Source organism: Cuculus canorus, chromosome 8 (assembly GCF_017976375.1).
Source record: "Cuculus canorus isolate bCucCan1 chromosome 8, bCucCan1.pri, whole genome shotgun sequence".
In the NCBI taxonomy this organism is placed as follows: Eukaryota; Metazoa; Chordata; class Aves; order Cuculiformes; family Cuculidae; genus Cuculus; species Cuculus canorus.
In genome coordinates, this window is record NC_071408.1 from 22,138,392 (window position 1) to 22,163,682 (window position 25,291).

General features: G+C 40.1%; 1 protein-coding gene across 3 annotated transcripts in view; it reads left to right on the forward strand.

The window, feature by feature from the left end:
* GLIS1 (GLIS family zinc finger 1) overlaps nt 1-25,291 on the forward strand; it is a 203,957-nt gene that overhangs the window by 98,447 nt on the left and 80,219 nt on the right. For all 3 annotated transcript variants that reach the window (XM_054073241.1, XM_054073242.1, XM_054073243.1), the window contains one exon: nt 2,146-3,247. In XM_054073241.1, coding sequence (XP_053929216.1) covers nt 2,146-3,247 — 1,102 coding nt within the window. The remainder of the gene's footprint in view (nt 1-2,145; nt 3,248-25,291) is intronic.

Genomic DNA, 25,291 nt, shown 5'->3' on the forward strand with positions numbered 1-25,291 from the left:
GGACATTTACGTATAGCTTAATAGTATGACAACAATTGTCACAGGCTGAAGTGAAAGGCTTGGGTTGGCTTTATATGATGTTAGAAATGTGTTGTGTTTACTTTAGTCTGAGGCTTTGGGACCACTGAACTAAGATAGAAACTGAATGATGTAGATGAGTTCTCATACAGAGGAAACTAAGTAATAGGAAGTGCCATGCCTGGCATAACATGCTGCAAAACCTTTCTCAGAATGAGTTTAAAACAGAACACTTTCTACTGAGCAATGAAGGTACAACCAAACAGGGCACGGTTTCCCAAACATGTGCAGTAAAAATTTTTACGTATGCTTATGCTATGTATTTTACAGACATAAGGTTCTATAAATGTTGAAAATAATGTATGAATACTGTTGGATTTGTTTTTCTTTTCTTTAAATTTACCATCTGCAAAACCAGGTGCTTTAAGTTTGCCCTGAGACCAACTATGCGACCATGAAGGGACAAATTATAACTAATGGATTATGGAAACCTCTAAAATTTTTAAATGTAGCCTTTTTAAACTTCTGGTGGCAAATGCAAGATCTGATTGTTCTATAGCAATGAGTGGTGGGGAATTTCACTTCTCTCATGACCTTAAAGTTTTTTTTATATCAAGCTCTACTGGCTGCAAAGTGTTGGAGCTTAGAAACCTGTCACTATGGGTGCAGTGTTGGCAGCTGTGTGCCTCAGACAGGTGTCGTTTTAAGGTAACTCTTTAAGAGCTATTACCAAAGAACTGTTGCAAGGCATTCCAGCTTCCCATCTTAGTGTTAGAAGTGAAGGAATGGAAATAATAGTGCTAAAATCATCTAAGTCATGAAATACCCGCAGTTTATTTAGTAGCTTTGTAGTTTAACATATATGCATGTCCAAAATACCTCATGCATATGTGTTTCATGCTTTAAAATACATCATCTTTGTCTTAGCTGTGGTGTCACTCAGAAGTTGCCAAATGGCCAGATTTTCTTCAGCTAGCAGCAAGAAAAGCATAAAATTCATTTAAGTGAAACTTGTCAGTTCAAGACCCATGAAGCAGCTCTCTGGAGGGTTTCCTAGTTCAGGTACAGCTTCCCTGCACACAGATATACTGTTTCCTCTTCTCGGTCTGGCACATCGCCTCATGATGAAGCCATAGGTTAAACCCTACCGTGCTTTAGGGACAGGTAAGGAACACCCGCTTGTCCAAAGAAAAAGCACACAGTTGAGTCATCCACAGTAAATGTTTATAGCTGAGAAAAAGTGTTTTATTTTGAGGGACAAACCAATTGCAAACTGCTCGGAAGAAAATGTTACAAGGAAATATTTCCAAAGTGCAGTGTTTTTCTGGAATGTTTATGTGGAGTTCCTCAGGGTTCTCTTTCCTGAGTGATTGGTTTCAGCACACATAAAATGAGGTTAAAAAACTGCTTTTGCAGAATAATCTTCTTTTGATTTGCAGACCCATGTAGACTATAATATGGAAAATGAAAATGGGAATGCAGAGACTGCCAGTTTAAATCTGTTGGTTCTGAACTTTTCTTAGTTATCTTTTGTAGACCTCTTAGAGGTAAATACCCAGCTGATCTCTTCAACTCCACACCACTGATTGAAAGTGAAATGTTCTTTCTTTGTGCTCCCTTTTTCCCCACTGATCTTGCTCCTTTATTAATTTAGCAAAGGGAAGCATCTCCCTGACATATAAGCAAAGCTCAGCTAGCCTTTTTTGATTCATGTGAACAAGAATGCCAAAGCATTTTCCCAGTGTGCTCTGAGGAAAACACTGATATTCAAATAATTAAAAAATGCCCAAAGCTCTCAAACTTCGTCCTCAGCTATTGTTTTGCCGGATCTATTATGCATTGAAAACCTAGATTGTGATTGATGAACTGCCTGTAGCAGTGGAGGGGAGGTTGTCTGTTCTGTGCGTAACCCACTGTGTAAAATTAATCCCGTGTAAAACGATGCTGCCTTTACAAGGGTTGTAGAGGATACACTGCAGAATATTTGGTGTAATTGCTGTGTTAGACAGGCAACATTCAACAGAGAGCAAGTGCTTCCATTCTCCAGGGCTTAACAAATGTAGTGTCTTGCACAAAAATCATAAATCCTGCAGTAGTTAGTGATGCTTAATGAAAACTGTATTACAGGTCACCCAGGTTTCAAGACTCAGTAGATTCTGCTGCTCCATGCCTGAATGGAAGTCACCCGACTCAGCACATTAAACAAGAATGCCCGAGTGATTATAAGGTTCTGTCTGAGGCTTCCACACATAGGAGGATTACGGAGGGGATGGAACTGAGAGCCTCTGGTAGTCTGCATCCCGAAATAGACCTAATGAATAATAGCTTTACAAATTCACTTTCATCCTACTTGTTTAATAATGAACATAGCTCCTCCCTGGGTCCTTTGTCACTTGGCACCCCTCAGCACTCGGCCAGGCTACAAACAAGCAACCTGAAGAAGAGATGCATCTCTGTTGTGCCGTCTTCAGCTGAAGGAATTGATATTACAGCTATCATCCGCACATCTCAGACATCACTGGTCACCTGTGTGAACGGACTGCGAGCTAATTCAGCTGGCATTTCCTCTCATCCTGTGGAGATCAGTCATCACAGTGCTCAAAAATCTTCTCGGCCCCAGTCTTGCTCTCAGCCTGGAAACCCTTGCGGTATTCCCTCCCCTCCAGCATGTCTTATACCTGTTTCCGCTGAATGTGACAGAGGTGACTGTGAGCAGATACAAATGCAGCAAGTTGAGGAGAATGGAAGCCTCAGCCTTATGATGAATGGTACTAGCATGCCTCATCAAAACACCTCGCACAGCACCCAGAAGGTGAGTTTCCTAAAACAAGAACCAGCTGACGATTATTCTTCCACTGCTGATCTTTTTCGACATCACCAGGGGCTGCCTCCCCCTTACCACCTACACCAGCAGCTAAGCCAGACTCAAGGGGCACTGCCTCACTTACACACCTCCATGTCTCCGAAGTCCCTTCAGCCCAGCGACGGAGATGAGCAGGACCTCAGCAATGGCAGGCAGGTCTGTCGATGGATTGACTGCAGTGCCACTTATGACCAACAAGATGAACTGGTCAGACACATAGAAAAGACTCACATTGATCAGCGGAAAGGAGAGGACTTCACTTGCTTTTGGGCAGGCTGTGTCCGTCGGTATAAGCCCTTCAATGCTCGTTACAAACTGCTGATTCATATGAGGGTTCATTCTGGAGAAAAACCAAACAAGTGCATGGTAAGTCTGGAATATATTTGTTTGAATAGGAGCATGCTTCTCTGCTCTCTTTCTTACTCTCTCTTCAATCTTATCCCAGTACAATTGTTTTGCTTTCCTGGAATTTAATCCGCATCAGGCTAAAGGGGAATTGGAGAAAAACTTAATCTGGAAGGAAATGTTTGAGTAAAAAATACTGTAGTTCTTGGAAAAGGGATTCAGTTTCCTTATATGAGAGCTTAACTTGTAATACAGTGCTTTGTTTTTTTTAATATTCATTAAAGCAATAATAAAGTTATGATCAAAGCACGCAGCAGTCATTTAACGTAAAACAAAGTCACTGAGCCTCGGGTGACATTTTTAATCAAGAAACATAAAACACATCTAATGAAATTCTTTTCATTCCTTCAACTGAACAATAACCCATAGAGTTGTGAACGCAAAAGTTTCAAATGGTAGTTGAGAAAAGAAAAAGAAACTTGTTAAGGATTTTGAACAGTTGAAAGAATAAAGGGAATATCTTCTATTACATTTTCAAAGGTTGTTAGGGCCTTTTTTAATTTGCAAAACAGAGCTTTAAAAATAAGTAAAAACCATTGTTCTCTTCTGATCGAGAAGATGTAAACAACTGCAGTGTTCCAAAAAGAGGATCTTGGGAATAACACCATCTCTGCATCTGCCCACCATGATGACAATATGGCCAAACTAAAATAAAAGTTAATGACTTCCATTAAGCTTTCCACATGTTTGAAACAACAATGATGTAAGACCCTGACTGAAACAGATGAAGCAAACCAAGTTTGACATAAGCTTCCAAATTGGGCCATGAATTTTGGAAAGTCTTATTTGTAACACCCACATGTGCACGCGTGTGCGTGTAGTCACATCCACACATCGACACACACAAATAAGTACAAACAAAGGGAATGGTTATGCCAGCAGGTTGGGGTTCTTGATAGGCTTTTTTTTTTTACTATACCTCTATTTTACTGTTTCAGTCAGAGAATGATACAATGGAAAATACTTGTAAGGAAGTTAGATCAAGTCAGACTTTTCCATGACAAGCTGTAGCTTTCTACGGAGGAACAGGAAAGTGCGTTTATATAAAAAGCTTAAGGTTTTTTCTTTTTTTCAAGAAAAAGCTTGCTGGTGGGCAATGGTTGTGGAAAGGAGAAGGAAGAAAATGACAGTAATCAAAATGTAATCATCTGGAATGAGATCAGTCTTTTTCCCACTTTTATCTCACTTTTTAAAAGAAATGCTTAAACCGTGAAACCCTGATTAGCGTTATTATGATGCTGAAAGATTCAGTAGACTCCGTGGGTTGAGAGAACTTTTGTCCTTTTCTGCAAGATGCGTATTTGACAGGTATTGTGTAGCAGATTTCTAATGTTATGCTCCCATTCCTACAGGAAACTGGGTAAACCAGAGACGATAAATCATGTAATACCGTAGTAAATGCTAAAAGTTGCCTACTTTTAATTATGTTCATCTGTACTAAAGAACTGGCTTTTGATAACATCTCAAGGTTTTACATTGTGAGTAGATTGGAAAAACCTTTGCATCTGATTTTGCAGACAGCCTTCATGGCACACATATGTAGCCTTGGCATGTAAGTACATAAAGATCTATTTTATTTGAGCAGATATTGTAGTTGTTTGCATACATGGAATGGCCCACTCAGACTTAAGAGCCTTACATTGCCAGCTTGCAGTTAACTCTTCTATTCCCCGAATAAGAGCCTTCCACTGTCAGCAGAAGTATCCATATATTAAATGTTACAACCTGGAATCCTGTGTGGAGTGAAGCTGGATCCAAGTGAGCACGTGAAGAAATATGTCTTTTTTTGCAAATTTATTTTTCTGTGCTGGAAAGATCTTGATCCAGCAGGGACAAGATCCAAAGCTACAAAACGGCTCCTTAAAGTTATTAATATCAAGTGGGGATTATTTGCCCAGTGAATTCCATTCCAGTTTAAACAAGGGTTGCTGTGCAGTGTTTCATTGTGCCGTGATGTTGTGTCATTTTAAATGGTGGCTTTTCTTTTGATGTGGTAATAATTGTGCTGTTATTTCTGCAAATTAAGAAGGCAATTCATTTTCTGTCCATAGAGGTCTGAGATTTTGTTTCGTTTTTGCTGTGGTCCTGTTAAAGTAACTTTACATCTCTTGGTATTTGTAGTGGAGATTTTCTTTTGCTGTTCACAATTACCCATTGTACTTTCATTTTAAGCCCTTGATTTTGTTCCTCTCCGTAAAATCAGTGGCTGGCTAGGTATTGAACGACTCAGGACATGCTAAGAGCAAGCAGCACTCCGCCCTCATACATAAAAGTACTTTTCCATGTAAAATTATTAATTTCTTATGACAGGCTTTGCTACTATGTACTGTAATAGACAAAGGAATTTTGGAATTCAAGCTACTTGAGAACAGGAAATACATGAGACATTTTGATTGAAAAGTAAATGGTTCACTAAAACTGCAGTTAATCCTTTTATTATCTTTCCAACAGCAGTTTCCACAATACTTTCATGAGGTAAGCTTCCTTCAGTCCAACTGTAACACTCTCATCGTTACAGCTGGTTTAAATTTAGCCAGCCTGCTTCTTTCTTTACTACAGACAGTCGACAGGCAAAACAGTATCTGGTGCAGGGAACTACTGATGTTTCCGGACCATATTCTGCTTGCTGTGTTTCATTGCCAAAACCGATACTATGAGTATTCTGTTTTCATATTCTGTTAAATTTTCTATTTAAGCGGTGCCTTCTTGTCATTGTGTCCCTCAGTTTGGTTTTCCTTGGGCTCTGCAAGTAGTCTAAAGGAAACTACCTAATCTCTTTGCAATATCCTGTTATGTTTCATACTTAACTCATGTTATTTTAGTTTTATTAAATTTGGGGTTCATCTGCATGATAATCAAAAATATATCCAACAAAAATAATGATGCAATGCCTTTAAGACTTTAACTTCTGAAGATTAATTTCATGCTTTTTTAGATTTGATGTCCCAGACAATTGGAATTTTGATTGTCTGAGACAGCAAAAATTAGCAAGCTTAAATGGTTTTTATTTAAAAAAAACCCTGTTTCTCATAGCTGCATCTTTTGCCATCTTTCAGTTCTTCCAGTGCTTTGGTGGGTGGAACCCTGCTGATCTCCTGATATTGCGTCTGCTGATATTGCATCCTCAGTTTAAGCCTCTGCTTGCAAATGTAAATATAGACCTGCTCATTTAGTTGTCTGGAATTGTTTGATTTGGACAAATGCATACTTGGCTTATCAGTTTATCCTCTTGCACTCCTGTGGCTTCATAAAGAGGAGAAAATTAAGTTGCCAATGCTGCCTGCAGATGTGCTCAGGGAACCAATGTTTCAGGCCTCCACAGATGTGATCAAGGTGAATATATTTATCTTTATGTAATTTCTACACATGCAATTAGTGTTTATAGAAAAATTGGTTATCTTAACTTGTGATATCCATGAAAGGAGCTGGATGCCATTGTTGATGTCTTTAGTTCATGTACTTAAAAAAAAAAAATGTCTCCTGAATATGTTCTAGGACTGTCTGTCGGATTATATTCTTGCCTAGAGAGTTCACACTTAGAAGCTGATTTTTTTTTTTTTTTTCTTAGAATGATAGAATCATCGAATGGTTTAAGTTGGAAGGGACCTTGAAGATCATCTAATGCCAACCCCCCTGCCATGGGCAGGGACACCTTCCACTAGATCAGGCTGCCCAAGGCCCCGTCCATCCTGGCCTTGTATACGTGCAACAAATTCAGTTTGAGAATAGTCTGGATGCAATGATTTGGGTGCTGTATTATACACAGTGAAATTCAGCACCTGTGCTGTTTGTGGTCAGCTCTTTTGTACCCCTGAGGGTGGGACACCGTAGGTACTGCATTAATCATGGGGAAATTGAGACATAGAGAAGATAAGTAACTTGCCTAAAGGCATCTTGAGGCAATTGCAGCATTCCAGGACAGGTCTTGTGTTCAAATCACTACGTCACACAAACTAACCATTTGCAATTTACCCAGATTTTTGTAGAGATTGCATAAAAGATAAGAGATCCTGCTGAACTTCCTGTTATTTTTATTGTATGTCTCTGATGCGGGAAGTTGAGATGTTATGAACCTATGGAAACTTCTGTCAGAAGGCTTGGCTGCATTTGTAACATTTCATGGGCAGCAACCTGGTTATTATGATTACAGGAGAAAGGGGCCTTTTGAGCAGATTAGTAATATTGCTTCTGCTGCTAAGGAAACCAGTGCGGAATCTCTGTTCTCAGTATTACGCTGTCTGCAGGCAGCGGGGAGCGCGTGTCTAGCAGTCCATGGTGAGTAATGAGATCTCTGCAGGCTACATCTGTGCATGGGTGTAAGGGGCAGTCCTGCATCTGCGGGGAAGATAGGCACCAGCTTATGTGCTTTTAAGTTACTTGACCTAAACAGTGAATTCCCATACCTTGCTTGGAGTCCGGTAGAAGTCTGGGAAGTATTTTCAGCTTTTGGAGTGGAGGGTGTCATGCACTGATGCCAAAAGAGTGCTTTACAAAAACAGCAATAATACTAGCCTGACTTTCTCTCCTTTGAAGTCAATAGTAGGAAACATCCATTCTATCAAAGCTGCCTCACCAGAGATCTCTCTTTATTAGGTCTCTGATGGCATTTCCCGATACTGTCAAGGAACTGCGGCGTTAAAACCACTCTGATCAGAGGAGCAGACAGCAGTTAAGTGGTTTTGTGAAAATACAATGTTTGTTTGTTTACAAAAAACCCACTACAGATTACATGACAGTACGGATGGGTTTAAGCATACACCAGGATGGGAGGGCAAATGGCTTTAGGCTTGGCACTGTGTCAGCTCATGCCCATGGCAGTTGGTGATTTTGAACTCTTGCTTGTTCACGGGAGAGCTCCAGACCAGCAGGACTTGCAGAGCAAAAACTCTGTAGAAGTTCTTGGGTCCAGATTCCAACGGTGGGATTCCATGTCAGTGGGATTGTGCCAGGTTTCACTGCCGTAGGACAGAAATGCAAATCTGCAGTTCTTTGTGCAGTACAGTACTGTGAGATGCATCTGCTTTATCAGGCTGCATCAGAAAAAGTTGTAAGGTGCTGGGCCAGATGCACTTCTGCTCTGACCAAGCAGGGCTGGCTGCCTTTTTTATTCTTTCCCAGTGGTTTGATATGGGTTGGGTCTGTCTGGCATGTGCTCAGGATGTTTTTGTTTACATAAATCTAAATAAATACAAATTAAGTAAATTCCAACTATTGCTGTCAGCACCCAGAATGGTTTTCAAGTTCAGTTACTTGCCTTAAATTGTTCTACAGGACAATGAAGAGAGATGATAAATGGAATATCGCAGTTAGAGGTAGAGCATGGAGCTTCCATGGAGGGCACTTTCAAATACATACATTTTTATGTATTCCACAAGGTTTTATTTTATTTGACTTGATAAATTATTAAGTAATTTTGGACCTGACTGAAACATAATTAACCTGAAGTTTTGCTGGCATATTTATAGAGTGGCTCACTGTGTGTAGAGATTGCTGTTCATTCAGCCTTTTATGTAAGAATCAAAATGGTTTATTAACAGGAATATCACCACAACATAGCAGGTACTTCACCCTATGAAACTCACTGCTGTAGGTATAATATAATTAATTACCACTGTTATGGTTCTCAAAGTGCTGAATAATTTCCTGTAGTAGTATTTAGTTTCTACGGAAGGTGAGGTGATAGTACTAAGCATACAGTGATTTAGGGAACAGGTGGCCTCATGACACAAGGATGAAAGTTCAGTTCCATGTTCCACATTAGAAATTTTACTAGGTATTCCTGCCATTTTTTTCTAACTAGTGGTCGTATCATTGTAAAATGGAGCCTTGAGAAGAAAACCATTAGTGAATCTGGGTTACATTCAGTCTGGAAAACAAAATGATGGGGGGACAGGGAACAAGACTGGAGGATTTTGTTACTTTTGACATTTTCTAAACAGAGTACTATTTTGGAAATAATGAAACATTTCTGTGTTTTAAGCCAGCTTTTTTGACTTTCCATTTGAGAATGAAAAAGTGTTAAAGGCGCTTTCTTTATTGTTGTTGTATAAAAGCTCTCCTCATTTGATTTATTCAGTGTTTTTATTGTGTTAGCACAGTCCCCCAAGCAATTATATTTCAGCTCATCCTGGACTGATTTTTCTTCATACTTCAGTGTTTTGATTTGGCTACTGAAATACATATTTTTTACCACAATTCCAACTGGGACATGATTTTAGTGGAAGGAAAATGATCCACTTTCAAAGTAGCAGATATTTGTCAGGATCCTAACCGCTCCAGGCTTTTGAAAAATAGCTGACAGTGGGCTGATGGACATAGAACATCCTAAAGAAAGGGAACGTTTTTGTATTAGGAATGGTTCTCCACGATGACTACGCTGCTTGACACTGTTGTAACACATCGAAGAGGTAGTTGTATCAGAACTGCTCCACACCAAGGAAAGTAATTCATGTTCTTTGTTAAATAATATAGGCGAAAGTATGCCCAGCTTAGAAAAGTGAAATTTATTATTTGTGACCTATGATGTCTGGCTGCCAGACAAACTTCTAGGCCTGTCTCCCAGGTCTTTTTGGAAAATTTCTGCTAGGCTTCGTTCCCTTCTCCTTGCCCGGTTTGCACACAAAAATGTCATCTCAATATCATGTTTTTATCTTTATCCTCTTGTCCTATAAAACTCAGTAAGTAGTGATTCTCTCTCATTTTAAGACCCTCAGAATTATTTCCAGCTCTGCTGTGGACTGGCTTTGGTCATTACTCCACATGTAGATTTATTCAAACCTCAGTCTCAACACAGACCTATAAACCTCTCATGGGGCATCACCTCCCGAAAATATCTTCCAAACAGCCTCTTAACTCTGAGTTTGTTCCAGCTGAACCACAAGATCACGTTCTTTGCCATGAAGATCAATGAATTCTATCAAATCTCATCTGAAGATGCAAAAAGGGGAAGGCTTTCCAGTCTTTAAACACTGGCTTTGCAATAACTCTTAAGGATTTCTTTCGCTCACCATTTTCCATGTAGCAAAAATGTGACAAGATTTATTTCTCACTATGCATCCTGTCTGGAACTGAATCGTCCATCAGTTTCACTATATGAGTCTGTACAGTAGTAAAGATCAAGCGATACACCTTCAACTCGTCATCAGATGCATTCTCCATTCTAGTCATAAGTTTTACAGAGCAGTAAATTTAATTGTGAGCTACCTGCTTCTTGTAGGAATGTCTTGATACACCTCAAGAGTACCTTAAAGATGTGTCTAGCAGTTGGGTCCTAAAACTATAATTCCGCAGGGTCTAGCATCGATTTGGCAGGGTGAGTTGTCTTTAGAAGATCTGGAAAAGAAAGTTACATTCAGTGACTTGCAGGCAGTCTGCAGTTATTCTAGATGTAATGAGAGAAGATTTTTTTCCCCCCTAAATTTTCATTTAATAAAAAAATGCATCTGAATGTTATTATTCCTATCATTTAGAAGGTGGAGAGCTTGAAAGTTCCAAGATTTTAAACAAAGTCTTTATGACTGTGTTCTCGAGGTTAAGTGCTTGGCTTTATTTTATTTCTGTGCATGTGTTTTGGGGGATTATTAAAAATGGCATGGAATTGTTCTGAACTCTCAGTGATTTAGCCTTTCTGATTAAACTCAAGGGAGAAAAATAGCTTGAATCACCTGGCAAAAAGCTTGGTCAAATTAAAAACCAGTAAAATTATATATAGTTTAAAAAGTGTGCCAGCAATATACTCATTAATATTTCTTATTAATCCATGCATTTTAATACTCTCTATTAGTAAAATATATGTCATTTAATAAAAGCATTAATCTGTATTTGCAGGTAGCTCAGAGGCTGTACAGGACAGTCTCAGGGGAGAAGGAGGAATTTAGTGCACATGAAAAACTTTATACAGTCATTTATGCAGTTAGATCTCAGTTCTAAATGTGATGCATTTGTTTGTTACTTTGGGGCGAAACAGTAACAGTTAGCCTTTAACAATTGGATAAGAAATAAAAAGCAGTCATTCCACAGCGCAGGGTGTTTATGTCATCTTGGGCTTCACAATGGGCCAGATTCTGAAACCTTCGCTCACTTGTTTAGCAAGTGGTCCAGTGGGCCTAGTAAAAAAATAATGTGTTATTTAAATTAAGTATATAAAAACTTTGCCTTCTGGCATCTGAAAACTTACCTAGAACAAGATTTTCAAAAGCAGGCCCTGGTTTTGGGTAGCTTTATTTTCAAAGTGCCCTGCTGAAGTGGGATACCTCTGAAGCTGAAGTCCTCTTTCTCTCAAACCAGACTCTGTTTAGCTGAGTTACTGAAATTTTGTGAACATTTCTGGAAATTTTGACCTGATATCTCACAAGTACAATGAAATGAATCTCTCTGGAGCGCAGTGAGGGTGAATAATCATGGTGAGGTAGTGAGACCAGTAATGTTACACATCCATAATGCTATTTTGCATCTCTAAAGGTTCCTTCTGCTGAGAATCTCAAACCTCTTTCAAGCTTCTGCCTACAGTGTTTCCCGTGCAGTGAAAACTCTTGTGCCCAAGTTAGGATACAGCTGAATTAAGGCAAATTACTGTGCTGCATTCTGTCCCTGTTTACACTGGTGTAATTGTAAATAAACCCTGAATTTACACCAGAGTATGTGAGCCCAGAGTGGCTCAGCCACAGAGTGCCAGAAGTCACACATTGAGTGCCTGGCAGAAAAGGCAAGAAAAAGAGCTCCCTGTTCTCAAATTGTTTTCTCTTCCACCTATTTCTTAAAGTCAGTGTGAGACTGCACCTTTGCTCGTCAGAATACCCTTTCCACTTCAGAGCATTGTTTGTGTGAGTAAGGGTACAAGACAGTGATTTTATTCAGCTTTGCAGTGGCCTTCAAAGAAAATGTTGCCATAACAGAGCATTCAGCACCCTGCATTATTTCTCAAGGACACCTGTATTTCCTGTGTTTGGGTAAGTCAAAAGGGACTTGCTTCATTTCAGATAGCTGTGCATTTACATCACAGATATTTGTCATTGCCTGACTTCTCTATCTACTTCCGTCGGCTGCTTGTGGAGGGAAGGAACAATACAAGTTTTATTCCAAAGTCCTCTTTTGTTGTTTATAGCAGTGTCTTCCCTTGATCTCCTTTTATTGTTGTGTACAGATAACGTGTGTGAAGAGATCCAACACTCAGGTACAGTGTAGCTGCAGTGTTAAATAATTGATCTTGATCTTTCTTTTGAAACTGCATCCAAGGCATTTAGAAGTGGGAAATGGAAAAAGCATGTTCTCATAATCCAGCTCAGTAAAGTTTGCACAACTGCTCTTTGTTTCATCATCCCTACAATAAATCTTTCATTTTTGCCAATTGAGAATGCCTACTAAATCTGCAAATGATTACTTCCCTGAATTGTGTTGGGATTCTTGCAATACATTTTTCTTACATGGGTAATGATAAAATAAGAGTCCATCAAAAATATTTTATTGCCTGGCAGAGAGCCTTTTATGAAATGGTTTTGATTTGAGGAGATTCTTCCAAATGTTTTAGAACTGTTGCTTACAACTTTCCTTTAACCCTTGCATGGAGGGCTGCCAGGCCCTGGGAATGACAGAAGTAATGTCTGTCAATCAGCAATTGGTAGAATGCAGGACCTGGGTATCAATTTAACCTGCAGCCTTTGGACTCAGACCGAGAGCACGCTGCTTTGACATGTACTTGTAGAGGGTATTGTGTTACTGTTAGATTAGAAAGCTGATGAATGTGAGGCTGCTGGGAACCTTGTAAAACTAATCTGCTGTGTCCATGTTGATATGATTTCACTCTGTTTCAGTGAGAGAGTGACGAAGATGGAGTATTAGAAAAAGGAAGACATGAGGCGAAGCTGGTAGGGCTCTCTGGGTCACTGAGCCCAGCCTCTGTGATTCCAGGTATCGTGTCACCTTACACTAATCCCTTCAGTACACCCAGAGGCACAGAACACCTCTATGTCTATGCCTTCGAGAAAGATGTATCATCAACACTCTGATTTGTAAGTGAGCATCTTTCAGTCATGTGAAACAAATCCTGCCTTTTTTTTTTCCTGATTTCAAAATGGGTACAGCTACATTTCCCTGCCTTTGTACAGGAACTGGCCAGCTCTAGCAGTTGTTTTGCTTTCCCTCATAAAGATATGCAGTCTCAACCTGGTTCCCTGTAGATCTCCAGTACACTGTCTCCACGTAAAACAAAGTCCAGGGGGCTACTCCTGGAATGGCACAAGTTGCGATGGCTGCAGACACATTCTCATACTTCAGGGAAACTGGATCTGGCAAGATATCTACCTTGTGACACTTGCTTGCACTCACAGAAAAGCAGCAGTAGACCTGACTCAGTATGGAGCGCTCTCAACAAAACCACATCTAATGCTTGTCACGTTGCCCACTTGCCTCCATGCTGTAAATTCTCTCCTCAGACAAGACATGGGGAGAGCAGAAAAAAGCAGAATAAGTGAAAATATTTAAAAGTATTACAGTTATTCACACACCTTAATCTTCCTGCAGATCCTCAAACATAATGACATTTTTAATTGCCTGGCTGTGATGATATCAGAGTTCACTGTTTAAAATGCTTGATCCAACTAAACGTTTTTAGCTTGTACTTTGTCTTCAAGGTCAAGGAGTGAAAAGATGGTAACGAATACACAGAAACCAGGCATGCATTGGACACACAGAGCCCACTACCTTAGTCAGTGTAAGTTTTTTAGCCAGGTAGATGCTAAACAGCCTGCTTTAGCCTTCGGGCTCACAAATCTGCCCTTGTATGTATCTTACTTCAGGGAAATAATATGCCAAAGTTGTCTCAGATGATCATTAACACTTTTTGTTCAGATTTTGAAAAGAGACAATTATAAATACTTCCAGGTGTCAAGAGACTGAATTTAGAGGGAAAGGTACTGCAGGTAGACAGTGGACAGCACAGGAAAAGTAAGGCATTCTTTATCATCTCTACTCATAGATGGATACTGAAAAGGAAAAAAAACTTAGAACCTCTTAAAGGAAATGCTTTTTCATCTAAGCAGAATTGAAGGGCTCACACTGGCAGGAATCTTTGTGAAGCATGGATGTTCTTAACTGTGATACCTCTAACCTTCCATTAGTCCCTCCCAGGCAAATGTAGCTGGGCCACTAGAATGACAACACGTTTAAAACATGTATATTTCTAGCTGCTTTACTTAAAACACAGTGCTTTCTGTCACTCACTGTGAAGATACTGTTCACATGATGGGGTGATGACCTGCAAGTTCTCATGATTTCAACTGTTTTGGAGTTACAGGAGTTCTCTTCCTTTATGGCAAGCATCCATTTCTCATTTTAGCATCTGGGACTTGCCTAAATGATGGGAAATTAAAAAAATTATCAAGGAGACAGAGAGACAGTCTTTTAAGGAAAGATAAATTAATAGAGAACTGGGATGGGGAGAACAAGGGAAGGGAGGGATTCTTTAGAAGAGAATAGAGAATAAGTAGGGGTGATTTGGCGAAACCAAGTGAAAGGAAATTTGAAGCTAATCTTTCAGTAAAAATTTCTTAAAAATGCAATGTATTTTAAGGAGAGTAGTTTCATATTGGAACTAGAAGATGCCCAACTGTATGAATAAGACAAGCTGGGCTGTGAAAAACTGGAAAATATTTCTGTAGAGAACAATTTTGAATGTAAATTCTCCTATATATGATTTCTGCCATTCTGTGAAAATTAATTGCATTATTAAGCGTAAGAGAAGGAACTCCATCAACAGGCACAGGAGTACAGTTTAAGCCTTCAGGTCTCTGCATTCTGAGGATAGTTGGTATAGTTTGTCCTCCTGATGTTGCTATGAGTCACCATGCAGAGAGATGGTGCTCAGCATCCCCTGGGGTGTGGGCAAGACTCTTGAACCATTCCACAAACAGATGCTTGCTTTGCATGCTGGCAAGTATGAAATCAGGGATGACGGGCTAGAGCAGTCAGTTTGCCAAAAAAGATACTATTTGTTTTGCTTTGCCCTTACCAGATTTGACCTTACTAGAACAAAAAGTTGTTGAACACAACAGCTTTACCTACAGATTCCTGGTCCAACTGCCTCAAAATTCAGGCACTGAAATTCAAGTTTTAAATCCAACTTGTTTGGTGTGCATTGATCAAGGTCCCAAAGCCCCTCAGATGGTGTTTGGCTGGGGAAGGGTGTGGGGCACACCTGCACGGGGTAAGTGGGAGCTGCACAGATATGGGAGTCACAGTCAGATGACACTGTGCAAAACCTGGGGAGAGGGAAAGAAGCCAACTCCTTTCTAGACATCCCCTCTGCTACATCTGTACCTGGGCCTGTGTTTGTCAATTTTTTTTGTCATTTCTGAGCATGATACATGTGGCAGAAAAGCAGGATAATTAATAGCATGATCATGATACCTTCCTGTTTTACATTTGGCATGGATTGAGATTCCTTGCAAAAGTGTTTGCTGATCAGGGAGTACAGAGCATACCAGCTCTCACTGTGCTCTTAGTCTTTGCACCAGCCGTTTTGAGTGAGTCATTCCCTTTAGCAGGTGAAAGCACTTCCAGTAAGAATTGATCTGACGTTATAGGTGGGCAGCAGAGGGTTACCCTTGTGTAATGCCAGCAGTGCAAACTTAGAAAGTAGCTTATTGTTTTGAATATTTCAGCTTGTCAGATAGAAGCTCTGATATGTGTAAATTGTTTTAGGAAAATCTGTGTTGGAACACATCTCTGAATGGCAAAAGAAAGAAATGGGTATTATAGTCATCCCAAATACTTTCAATTTCGATTGTTTATAGCAACGCTGAGAGAAACTAACACTATACACAAAACTGGTTTTGAAACTGCCCTTTTTTCAGAGTTAATGACCCACAGGCTAGTGGAAATTTGCCAGCTTTTACCAGCTGGGATCTGGCCTGATTTTGCTGGGAAAGGAAAGTGCAAAGCAAAGAAACCATTTGGATTTCTCAAAGTCTGTGATGGTTGTCTTCTGTCATTATATAGCCTTCGCTTTTTTGCATGTTATGTTTATTATTGACCTACACTTAGCAGAAATCCTTGCTTTGTCCAAGTACAGCATACCCGGAATGCCCAGGAATTCCCTTTAACAACTGCGTTTAGATCCACTGCTGTGAAAATCCAAACCTATCTCAGTCTGTGTGGAAGGACTTCTGTTAAGGTGTGGCTTTGAGGATCCACTGACGCAGCTCAGCTGCTCTGGCTCCATCCAGTAGAGGGTAGTCACATGCATTTTATGGTACACTACTTCATTTATTGCACTTGGGTCTTTCCACGGCATTACCTGGAGACTTCTCGCGATAGGCATGGCTGATTTGGCTCACATCAGCGACCTGGGAAAGGCAGGCTCTGTACCTGAGAGCATTGCTTTGTGAAATCAACAAAAGAGGAGAGTGAGCGATTTGTACCAATTATATATATAACAAAAATCCCTAAAGGCAGGACCATATAACGTGCATTATGTTCAGGCAAGTATGGGATCATTAGTGTCATTCATGCTAATTTGATTTACCCCCTGCCCCGGCTTCCAAACAATACATGGCTCATAGCCTTGTGAGTATGGCAGCCCTACTTTTAGATGGAAAACTCTTAGGTCTTACTGCGATGAAGAGTCTTTTGTTGTAACAGTTTCTTTCCTAAGATAGATGTTAGTTCAGTTCACACTAAACAAATTGACTCTGGAGTTTTCAGTCTCAGTTTGCCAGAGAAAAATTGTGAAAGCATCTAATTGCAGCCTAAACAAAACCATATTTTCCTTAAAAACATGATGGCATCATTCTAAAGCTATGGTGTTTTGCCCAGGAACCATTTCAAGCAATAAAAACAGTGTGCAAAATATCCACCTTAGACGAAACAAACTATCAAGCCTGTATATTAAATCAAGTGCTTTTGATTCCAATGCTATGCTGAAAATGTTGTCATTGTTTCAGCTCGCTGTCCCTCCATGCAGTCAGAGACATCAGTGTATACTTAAGAAATGGTAATTATAAAATACTGGCAAACATGGTTTAGTGGCAGATAGAAATGGTTGAACTTGATGATCCAAGAGGTCTTTTCCAATCTGATGATTCGATGATTCTATGAAATGTAGATTAAATACAGTTACTGGTAAACAGCCGAAGCTGGACTGTCCAATTTCCAGGACTGATAGCAGCCAATTTTAATTTTGATTATGAAGTGGGAAGAGCAGATCTTGAAATCCTGATTCCTTGTTCTTTACAACATCTGTCAGTATGAAGCGGCTTTATTCATGACCTGAGCCTGGCTCTGATAAATTTTGATAAATGTTTCATAATGTTATTATGTTTATCTGTTAAGTTGTTGAGCTTATGTGAGGGCCAGAGAGGTTGGTGGGAAGCGCTGATAGCAAAGGGCCTGCTCAAATACATAAAATGTTTGCTGATAAGAAGGCAGTTCTGTGCTGTTATATGTGCTGGACCAGCTGTTAAGAGGCCGTTGAAGCCCCCAGGGAGGATTATAGCTAACGCAGCATGGCAGAAGTTGCTACCTTCCTATCACCAGCCAGTGATGCTGCAGAGGCAGAAACACCTCTGCTTCCCCATGGTGCCCCCCAGCTGTGGTCTCTCCAGTCAAAGCAAGGCAGGGTCTCTGTCCTTTGTGCACCTGCATGGAGCCTTCCCAGCTGCAAACTTTAATCCTCTGCCAATTCCTAAAGGCAAATTTCAGCTGTGCTGAAAGCAGGGGCAAAATTCCCATTGACCGCAAGCAAGCAGTAGCACAGCCAAGGCCAGAATGATACAAGCTTAATATTCAAGCCGCAGTTCACGGGATGTTGAGCACTTTTGTTGCAGAGGTAGGTGACTTTCGCTGGGCTTTGCTGTACTGCACACAGCTCCATTATACAGTACTTCTGTATGCTGCTCTCTGTAAGTTGCTCCATGGGTTTGAGAACAGGGTGATTCCGTTTCGGAGGCTTTGAAGTTTTTAGTGCAGGTTTAGAGAAAATATGCAGCATGAATCACCCAGAAACTTTGCTTTCATAGTGAATTCTATGGTAATTGCACATTACGGCAATGTTTAGGACATTGGAGCCTTTTGTAAAAGCCAGTCATATCCCACTGAAAGCCAAGTGTTTGTCAAATTAAGGAGACAACACCTTGTCTGGGTATTGATGAGGAGGGGGGAGAGGAGGAAGGAGACGTGTTTTATTCGAGTCCATCAACGTGCAGTGCTAAAAGGACAAGAAGGGGAGACAACTCCTATATTCTTTCTTCCTTCTTAAATCTGGCCCTCTGTTTCATGGTGAATGTAGATTTTTAACTTCGCTACATAATGATTGTTTTAGTTTTTGGTCTTGGAGCATCCAGGAAACAAAAAAATAAGATAGGAATTCGTGGGGAAAGTACCATTAGCTATTTATTAGCACAGTGTGTCAGGTAATTCAGGAATTAATAAAATTGACTGCTGATAGTGGTGCGTAGGCTAACATGCAAGTTGTATCCACAGCAGTGTGTTCCTGATGATGTCAGTTAGGCCTGCAAGGTGGCCACAGCATCATGAACAAGTGAGCATCTGTGAGCCTCATTTTCACCCCTGTGCTGGTGTGTGTGGGAGCCTTGTCAACTGCCAAGGTTAACAGAAGGTTCAAATACCTGATTTTCACCTGTCTTTTGTAATGGTCACTCTCAGGAGGGAGCTGGTTGAGAACAGGAAAGGACCTGTGCAGAGCACTTGCACCTGTAGAAGCTTGCAGGCTCCTTGGGCTCTGTGGTAGTAAGATGCAGAGCTGGAAATGCCAACGACAGGGCAGATGGGGCTGGTGTTTGGCACAGGAGAGATGCTGAATGTGTTTGGGTTCAAGACACGAGCTCTGTTTCCCCTTGAGGAAGGCAAAAGGTAGCTGTGTGGGAGTTCTGTGGCTCAGCCACAGGCCCTGCATGTGTTTTGTTTGGATATTTCTAGTCTCGTTACCTCTTGGTTGGCACTTTGGGTTTTAGTAGCAATGTCCTGTGCAGTTGTTATTTTGGAGCTTGGCTTCCCGTGTTTGTTCCAGGTCTATTCATTAATAATAATGGACTGTAAAAGAAGTTTTCTCACTTAATTCCAAAGCTACTCATGATGTTTTTGGAAAGATTAATATAAAGAGAACACAGACAAAACGTAAAGAACATGTATACGAGTGAACAGTCACACAACAGGGAAATAAGAGAGTCACAGGTTACATCATATTATTGTAAGAGTTCATTATTTTGTTTTCAAAGCTGTCCCTCTGCAGTGGCATGAATCCTTGAGTCATTATAGTAGATGAACTTCCAAACTGGCTTGTGGTTGTTCCAATCATTTTTTGTCACATAATCCCCAACACCCCAAAGTTAGAGGCAGTGGTTAATATTTCTGTATTAATGGCCTGGTCAGTATTTACTGATGTTAAAAGAAGGCTCCTCATTTACTGCAGCAGACATTGGAGCAGGCCAGTGATTTTTAAATATTACGTACAAGTAAGTTAGGAAAATTGGTCCAAGTCCTATAGACTCAGAGTAAGAAACTGCTGTCTTCTGTTGTACGACTATCTAGAAACCTTAAAATATACTCACAAATACACAAACACATGGCTTATAATTAATTGTGATCACTTCCTGCCTTTGATCTTTTGTTTTACTTAACATCACGTGTGTGCATATGTGTGTATTTGAGAGTAAATAACTTAATCCTAATTGTCTGAAGATGGACATAGAGACACATAACAAAATGTATTGCTTATATAATGCTATAAATGAGCATAGTGTTTGTGTGTAAATTTTATTTATGTATAAATTTCCTACAATATAACTGGCCAATATAAATAAATTCTTGTCACGGTAGTGGTTTTTATCTATATATTTGCCTTATAAACTAGCAGGTAATAATTTAATTCAAAAGGCCTTTCCAAAACTGCAATTAATGCCTTTTGTTATAGTTTCCCTGGGTTTAATAATTCCCTCTTCCAGATTTATATTGGTTTCTGGAAAGTAATGCTTATTAGAGTGTTTTTCCAAATTGGCCACAATAATCCACAGAAATCTGCCAGCTGAATCATTGCTGTGCTTGTGAAATTGCCAGGATCGCCTGACAGTTATTACTGGGGTAGGAGGGGAGGGAAAAAGGGAATGGGAGTTTCATAACATGTCGCTGTTATTGATACCTTGGCTACAGGTCATAGATTTGAATTGAAATGTTTACCAAATTCTATATGAAGGATGGAATGCCTGGTGGTAAGTTGGCAGTGCTGCTATGATGGAGACAAAATTTAGTGATTTCATTAAAGAACTGTATTTCATTCTGGGTATAATTTAAAGCACACATACGTGTGCATGCATCTGTCTATATATGTATGTGTAAGTGTATACATATATGTATGTGTGCATACTTCCCTCTACCTGACTTCCCAAGCCTAGTTCTTGGAGAAAAGAAGGGTATATATGGATATATATTCCCTGAACCAGCATCAGGCTTTGCATGCAAAATCCCACCACTTGTGTAAAACACCTTGCCAAGCGTTAACTGGCAAACAGTTAAATGATTCACCTGCTGCCAGGCACATTTAACGTCTTAATGTGCTCATTCTCTTCTCTGTCCTACAGATGCTTGTAGGAGGTAGGGAGTGAATAGCTTTAGATCTTATACGTATCATTTTCTCCTGTACTTCTGAGATAACTATATGGATCCGATTCTGAATTAACCGTTCACGTGAACTGCTGCAGAACTGTACCCTAACCCTCATTTTAAGAGGGATTTACATCCCTAGCAGTTGCAGACAATGGGACTCTGGATCCTGCTACCTAGCTGAAGAGGTATGTAAGATAATAGCAGGGCTAGGGCCTGCCAAGGCTGTGCTAGAGGGTGAAAGACCAAATGCCTCCTATGGCACCACTGCTGGGACAGACCCCAGGTGGGGATGAGCGCTGCGGGCTCCGGCTGTCTGAGATAAATATTGCGTCCAACAGCCATCAGTGGTGAGGCTTTGCCCAGAGCAGTGCCCGCCCACAGTGAGCACTTATGCATTGAATTTATTTTATGCTGGTGTAAATAGGCTTTTGTTTAATTAATCCGTCAGCCTAATAGCAGGATGGAAGGTGTAAGAAGGAGTAGCACGCTGCTGTGCAGGCAGCGGGGCAGTACTGCGTAAATATACATGGGCATCGTGTGCAGAACAAATGGCATGTGCTGGGGTGCAGGGCTGTCATTGCCCCACTCAGGTGTAGCGGATCCAAAGTCCTTCTGACACGAGGCGTAAAAGCCATTCTGGCTTGGATTTTTCTGTTTGTGTTGTTGCAGCTGCAGCAGCTTTATTATCAAAGTTTTGCCTTTTTTTTTTTTTTTTTTTTTTTTTTGGTGGATTACGGACTGAAACAGTGGATGCCTACTTCAGTACAGCTAGAAAAACAAGGTTCTACAACTTTCTTTCATTCCACAATATGTCGTTGAAGGTGATTTCCATCTCAGCAGATGTTAATGTGCAAAGTGGTACTTTAAAGCAAAAACCTTCCCCTAAACTTCTCTTGTGTGAGGATAAGTTTCTCTTAAGCAACAGTCAGTGCAAAAGGCAAATTGTTTTGGAAGTATAGTTCTGATAGTTTCTGTCCTCTGGCGTCGTGTATGGGGTCAGCTCGAATGCTTTGCAGTTTGAAGGAGCAGCCACACAGATGCTTCCCCCTTACATACATTGTGATCTGCCTGTGGCAAGCCTAAGTGCCGGGCAACACGTGAAAAGTCATCAGTGCTGTTTACATTTGAACACCAAATACTGAAGGTAGCGCAAGCCAAGTGGACTGCAGAAACAGTCGTCTTTAATTTTTATAGCCTTATAATTTGTAAGACAATTTTTATTACTCTGATTGGAACAGAGACGATGTTTGCAATGCCTGTTTATGCCATTTCAAACTTGAATATAAATCTCATTTTTAAGGGGATTTTGTGGTTTTCTTGGCTTTATGGATTTAAGCATTCTGCTAAATTAAACCAAAATAAACCCGAAGAAAAAAGTGATTCTTTAAAACAAATTTATTATTTTATCCCTTCTTTGGACAGGAATTTTCATCAGGAGACAAGGATAGAACATTCTACTCAGTCTTCTCCTGCTGATTTATGCTGCCATCATTATAAAAGCCATAATGATGTCCAATAACCAGTAACAGGAACTGTCAGGAAAAGCTTTGTAATATAATGCTGCTCTCCTTTTTCTCCAAGAGCTTTGTTGGTGGTCTAGATGTAATTCCAAAATGTGTTAGATGCTTCTCGGAAAGAAGCATGCAGCTTCTTTTGTTTAAAGAGAGGTCTAGTCCTAAGATGGCATCATGAGGGCTTCTGCCATGGCTCTGAGGTGCAGCAGGCTTCCTGTAGAGAGCTGCAGGTTAAGAAATGATACCTGTTATTTTTCCTGCAAAGCAGACCTTGGATTCTGGTGAGGTAGCTTATAGGGGATGCTTTTAACCGTGCTATGGAATTCTGCCTGAAGTGTTAGGGATAACATTTAAGATGAGAGAGTGCATATGTAGCAGTATGTGCCCACCAGTCTGGTGGATTGCTAAAAGAAACCAAAGAGGTTTGATAACCCTGTCAGTGCTTTACTGCAAATGTGTGTTGATGCCGGCAGTTTTTGTTCGATGTGTGAGTACTTTTGAAAGATAGCAAGTGCTATCCAGCTGTATATCTGATAGTGAAATATGGGTTTGTTATTGCAGGGTTGTGAGAATTAGTTGTCACTTAAAATTGAACTTGTCAGTATCATTCAAAAGGTCCCTTCTGGTATTGCCGTGATAGTAGGGTGCAGTAACATTAAAGAAGAAGCCTTTGCCAGCAGCAGCCACAAAGCAGCAGGTGAGATGCAACTACTTTTTGCTATGTTTATACATAGAAAACGACTGTGGTAACACAGTGGTGTCTGCTAGCAAATACTGACTTGTTAATGTTTCCCAATATGTGGTTGATGTTCTATCAGCATTACCAGAGCTGCGTTTTTAGAGGGCTTTTTTTTCTAAGCCTATTATTTTCAGCTATTCATTATTATGGTAGTATGTTGTTTATGGAGGTTATTCCTTATAGATACCTGGAGTTGTGTGTTGTATGGGGCAAAGTCGATTGTTTTGTGTATGCGAAATACTTGGTTTGTGTGTGTATGAGTGTATGTATAGTGCTCGGGCTTGGGGTTTTTCAGATTAAGATTCCTCCTGCTGCAAAAAAGGATGTTGGCATACAGACTTGACTAGAAGTGAATTACACTTCTTAATTGTTTAGAAGAACAAGTGATGTTTGCAATAAAAATTAAAAACTAAGTGGAAAATTTAGACAAAAATATTTATGCGCCAAAAGTCTTCTGTCCCTGGCTCCCTATTCTGGGGACCCGTAGCAAAGTCTCTGTGACTGCTTTGGTGCAAGTGAGGTCAGAATCCAGCCCCTTTGTGACTGATACCCTTTGCCTGACTAGACAATGTGAAAGACACATTGCAGCATCAAGTTGTTTTAGCAACTAATACTTGACAATTTTAAAAAGTTTTCTTTTAGACTGAGTTTTATGTAAAGCTGTTTACATTAAAGTGACATCCAATTAAAGTGTATCATGTAACCCACATCACAGTTGAGCACACGTTTTCTGTTTTAACTGACATATGGCCTCATTTATGAAAATAAAAATCATCATGTTTTGATGATATGTTCACATAATTTATGTGGAAAAGCAGGAGGAGAGAAGCAGGGAGAGGGAATGCTTGTACTGTGTACAGCTATTATTTTCTGTGATTCATTAAATGTCTTCTAACCCATGTGCACAGGCAAATCCCTCCTTCCTCAGTTCCTGCCCAGTTCCTCCCTCCCCCATTGTCCATGCTCGACAAAGAGACTTAATATCTTTTATGGTGGGGACAGTAGATAGACAGAAACACTTTGTATGGTATTATCCCATACCGTAGGCATTTTTACAGTAAGGGATTCATTAAAATTCATTAGAGGAGATAAATTAGTTAACGTAAAACAAGTCTATGGCCAGCAGGGCTAATGAAGCCCATTTTCCTTTGGTTGTCTCAAGGCTGAGTGTCTCTGAGGAGTCTCTGATGTGTAGGAAAAGGTAGTCCTATTGAGGTCTTTTCTTCATTCTCTCCTCTACTTAATATGTTTGCAACCAGAAATCCTATGTCAAATTTGCCTGGAATTTTCTCTATTCAGAAGAGTCTTTCTTGCACATCTAAGTGTTTCTGGACAACATGAAAGTGGAAAGGGAGGTGGTTTTCATTAAGACAACTTATTGGTAAGGAAAATGGTTCTTTTTATAAAGTAGCCATGTATCAGAGACATGTCAGCACAAACTTTGGTATCTCAAGCCACCTACAGCCAGGGCTGGAGATTCGGTATTTCTGTCCACGCTCTGAGCCTCACTGACACTGACTCTGCAAAAAAGAATAAGGCTGTAAGCTGATTTTAATCCACGTGAGGCAGGACCGGGGCAAAGCATTATTTAAAATTATATATTTGCATTTTTCCCCTTAAACAATTACATTTAACCCCCCCCAGGCCTTTATTTTTTTTTATGTGGCAGCACGACATAGAAGAAAAGGCTCTGCTAGCTGACAAAGTCACCATCTAGAGGGGAATCAGCCAGTAAGGGTGCCATGAAACCAAATGCATTCCTGGCTTTCCCACATATATTGGAGTGTAGAATTTACTTTAAAATGTAATCACCATAACTACAGTGACCGATTATTGTTTAAACAGTAACTGTTGTGCACATTGGAGTGCAAGATGCGTTGGATTGTATAATTGTTGGATTGTATAAATCAGTATGCCATCTTCTGCTTGCCAAGGTAAACTAGACTGTACACCTGCAGACTGGTTATTTATAGCATTAGACTGACAAATTATACCTTCAGCCTGTACAATTTTGGTTAGAGATATTTACCGCTGTCACAGATAGGAATTGAATCACGCCTTCTGTGAGTGGACTCTAATGTATACTATAAGAAGCTCCAAAGAGACATCACCTGGACCTTAAATTGGGACTCCTGTTTC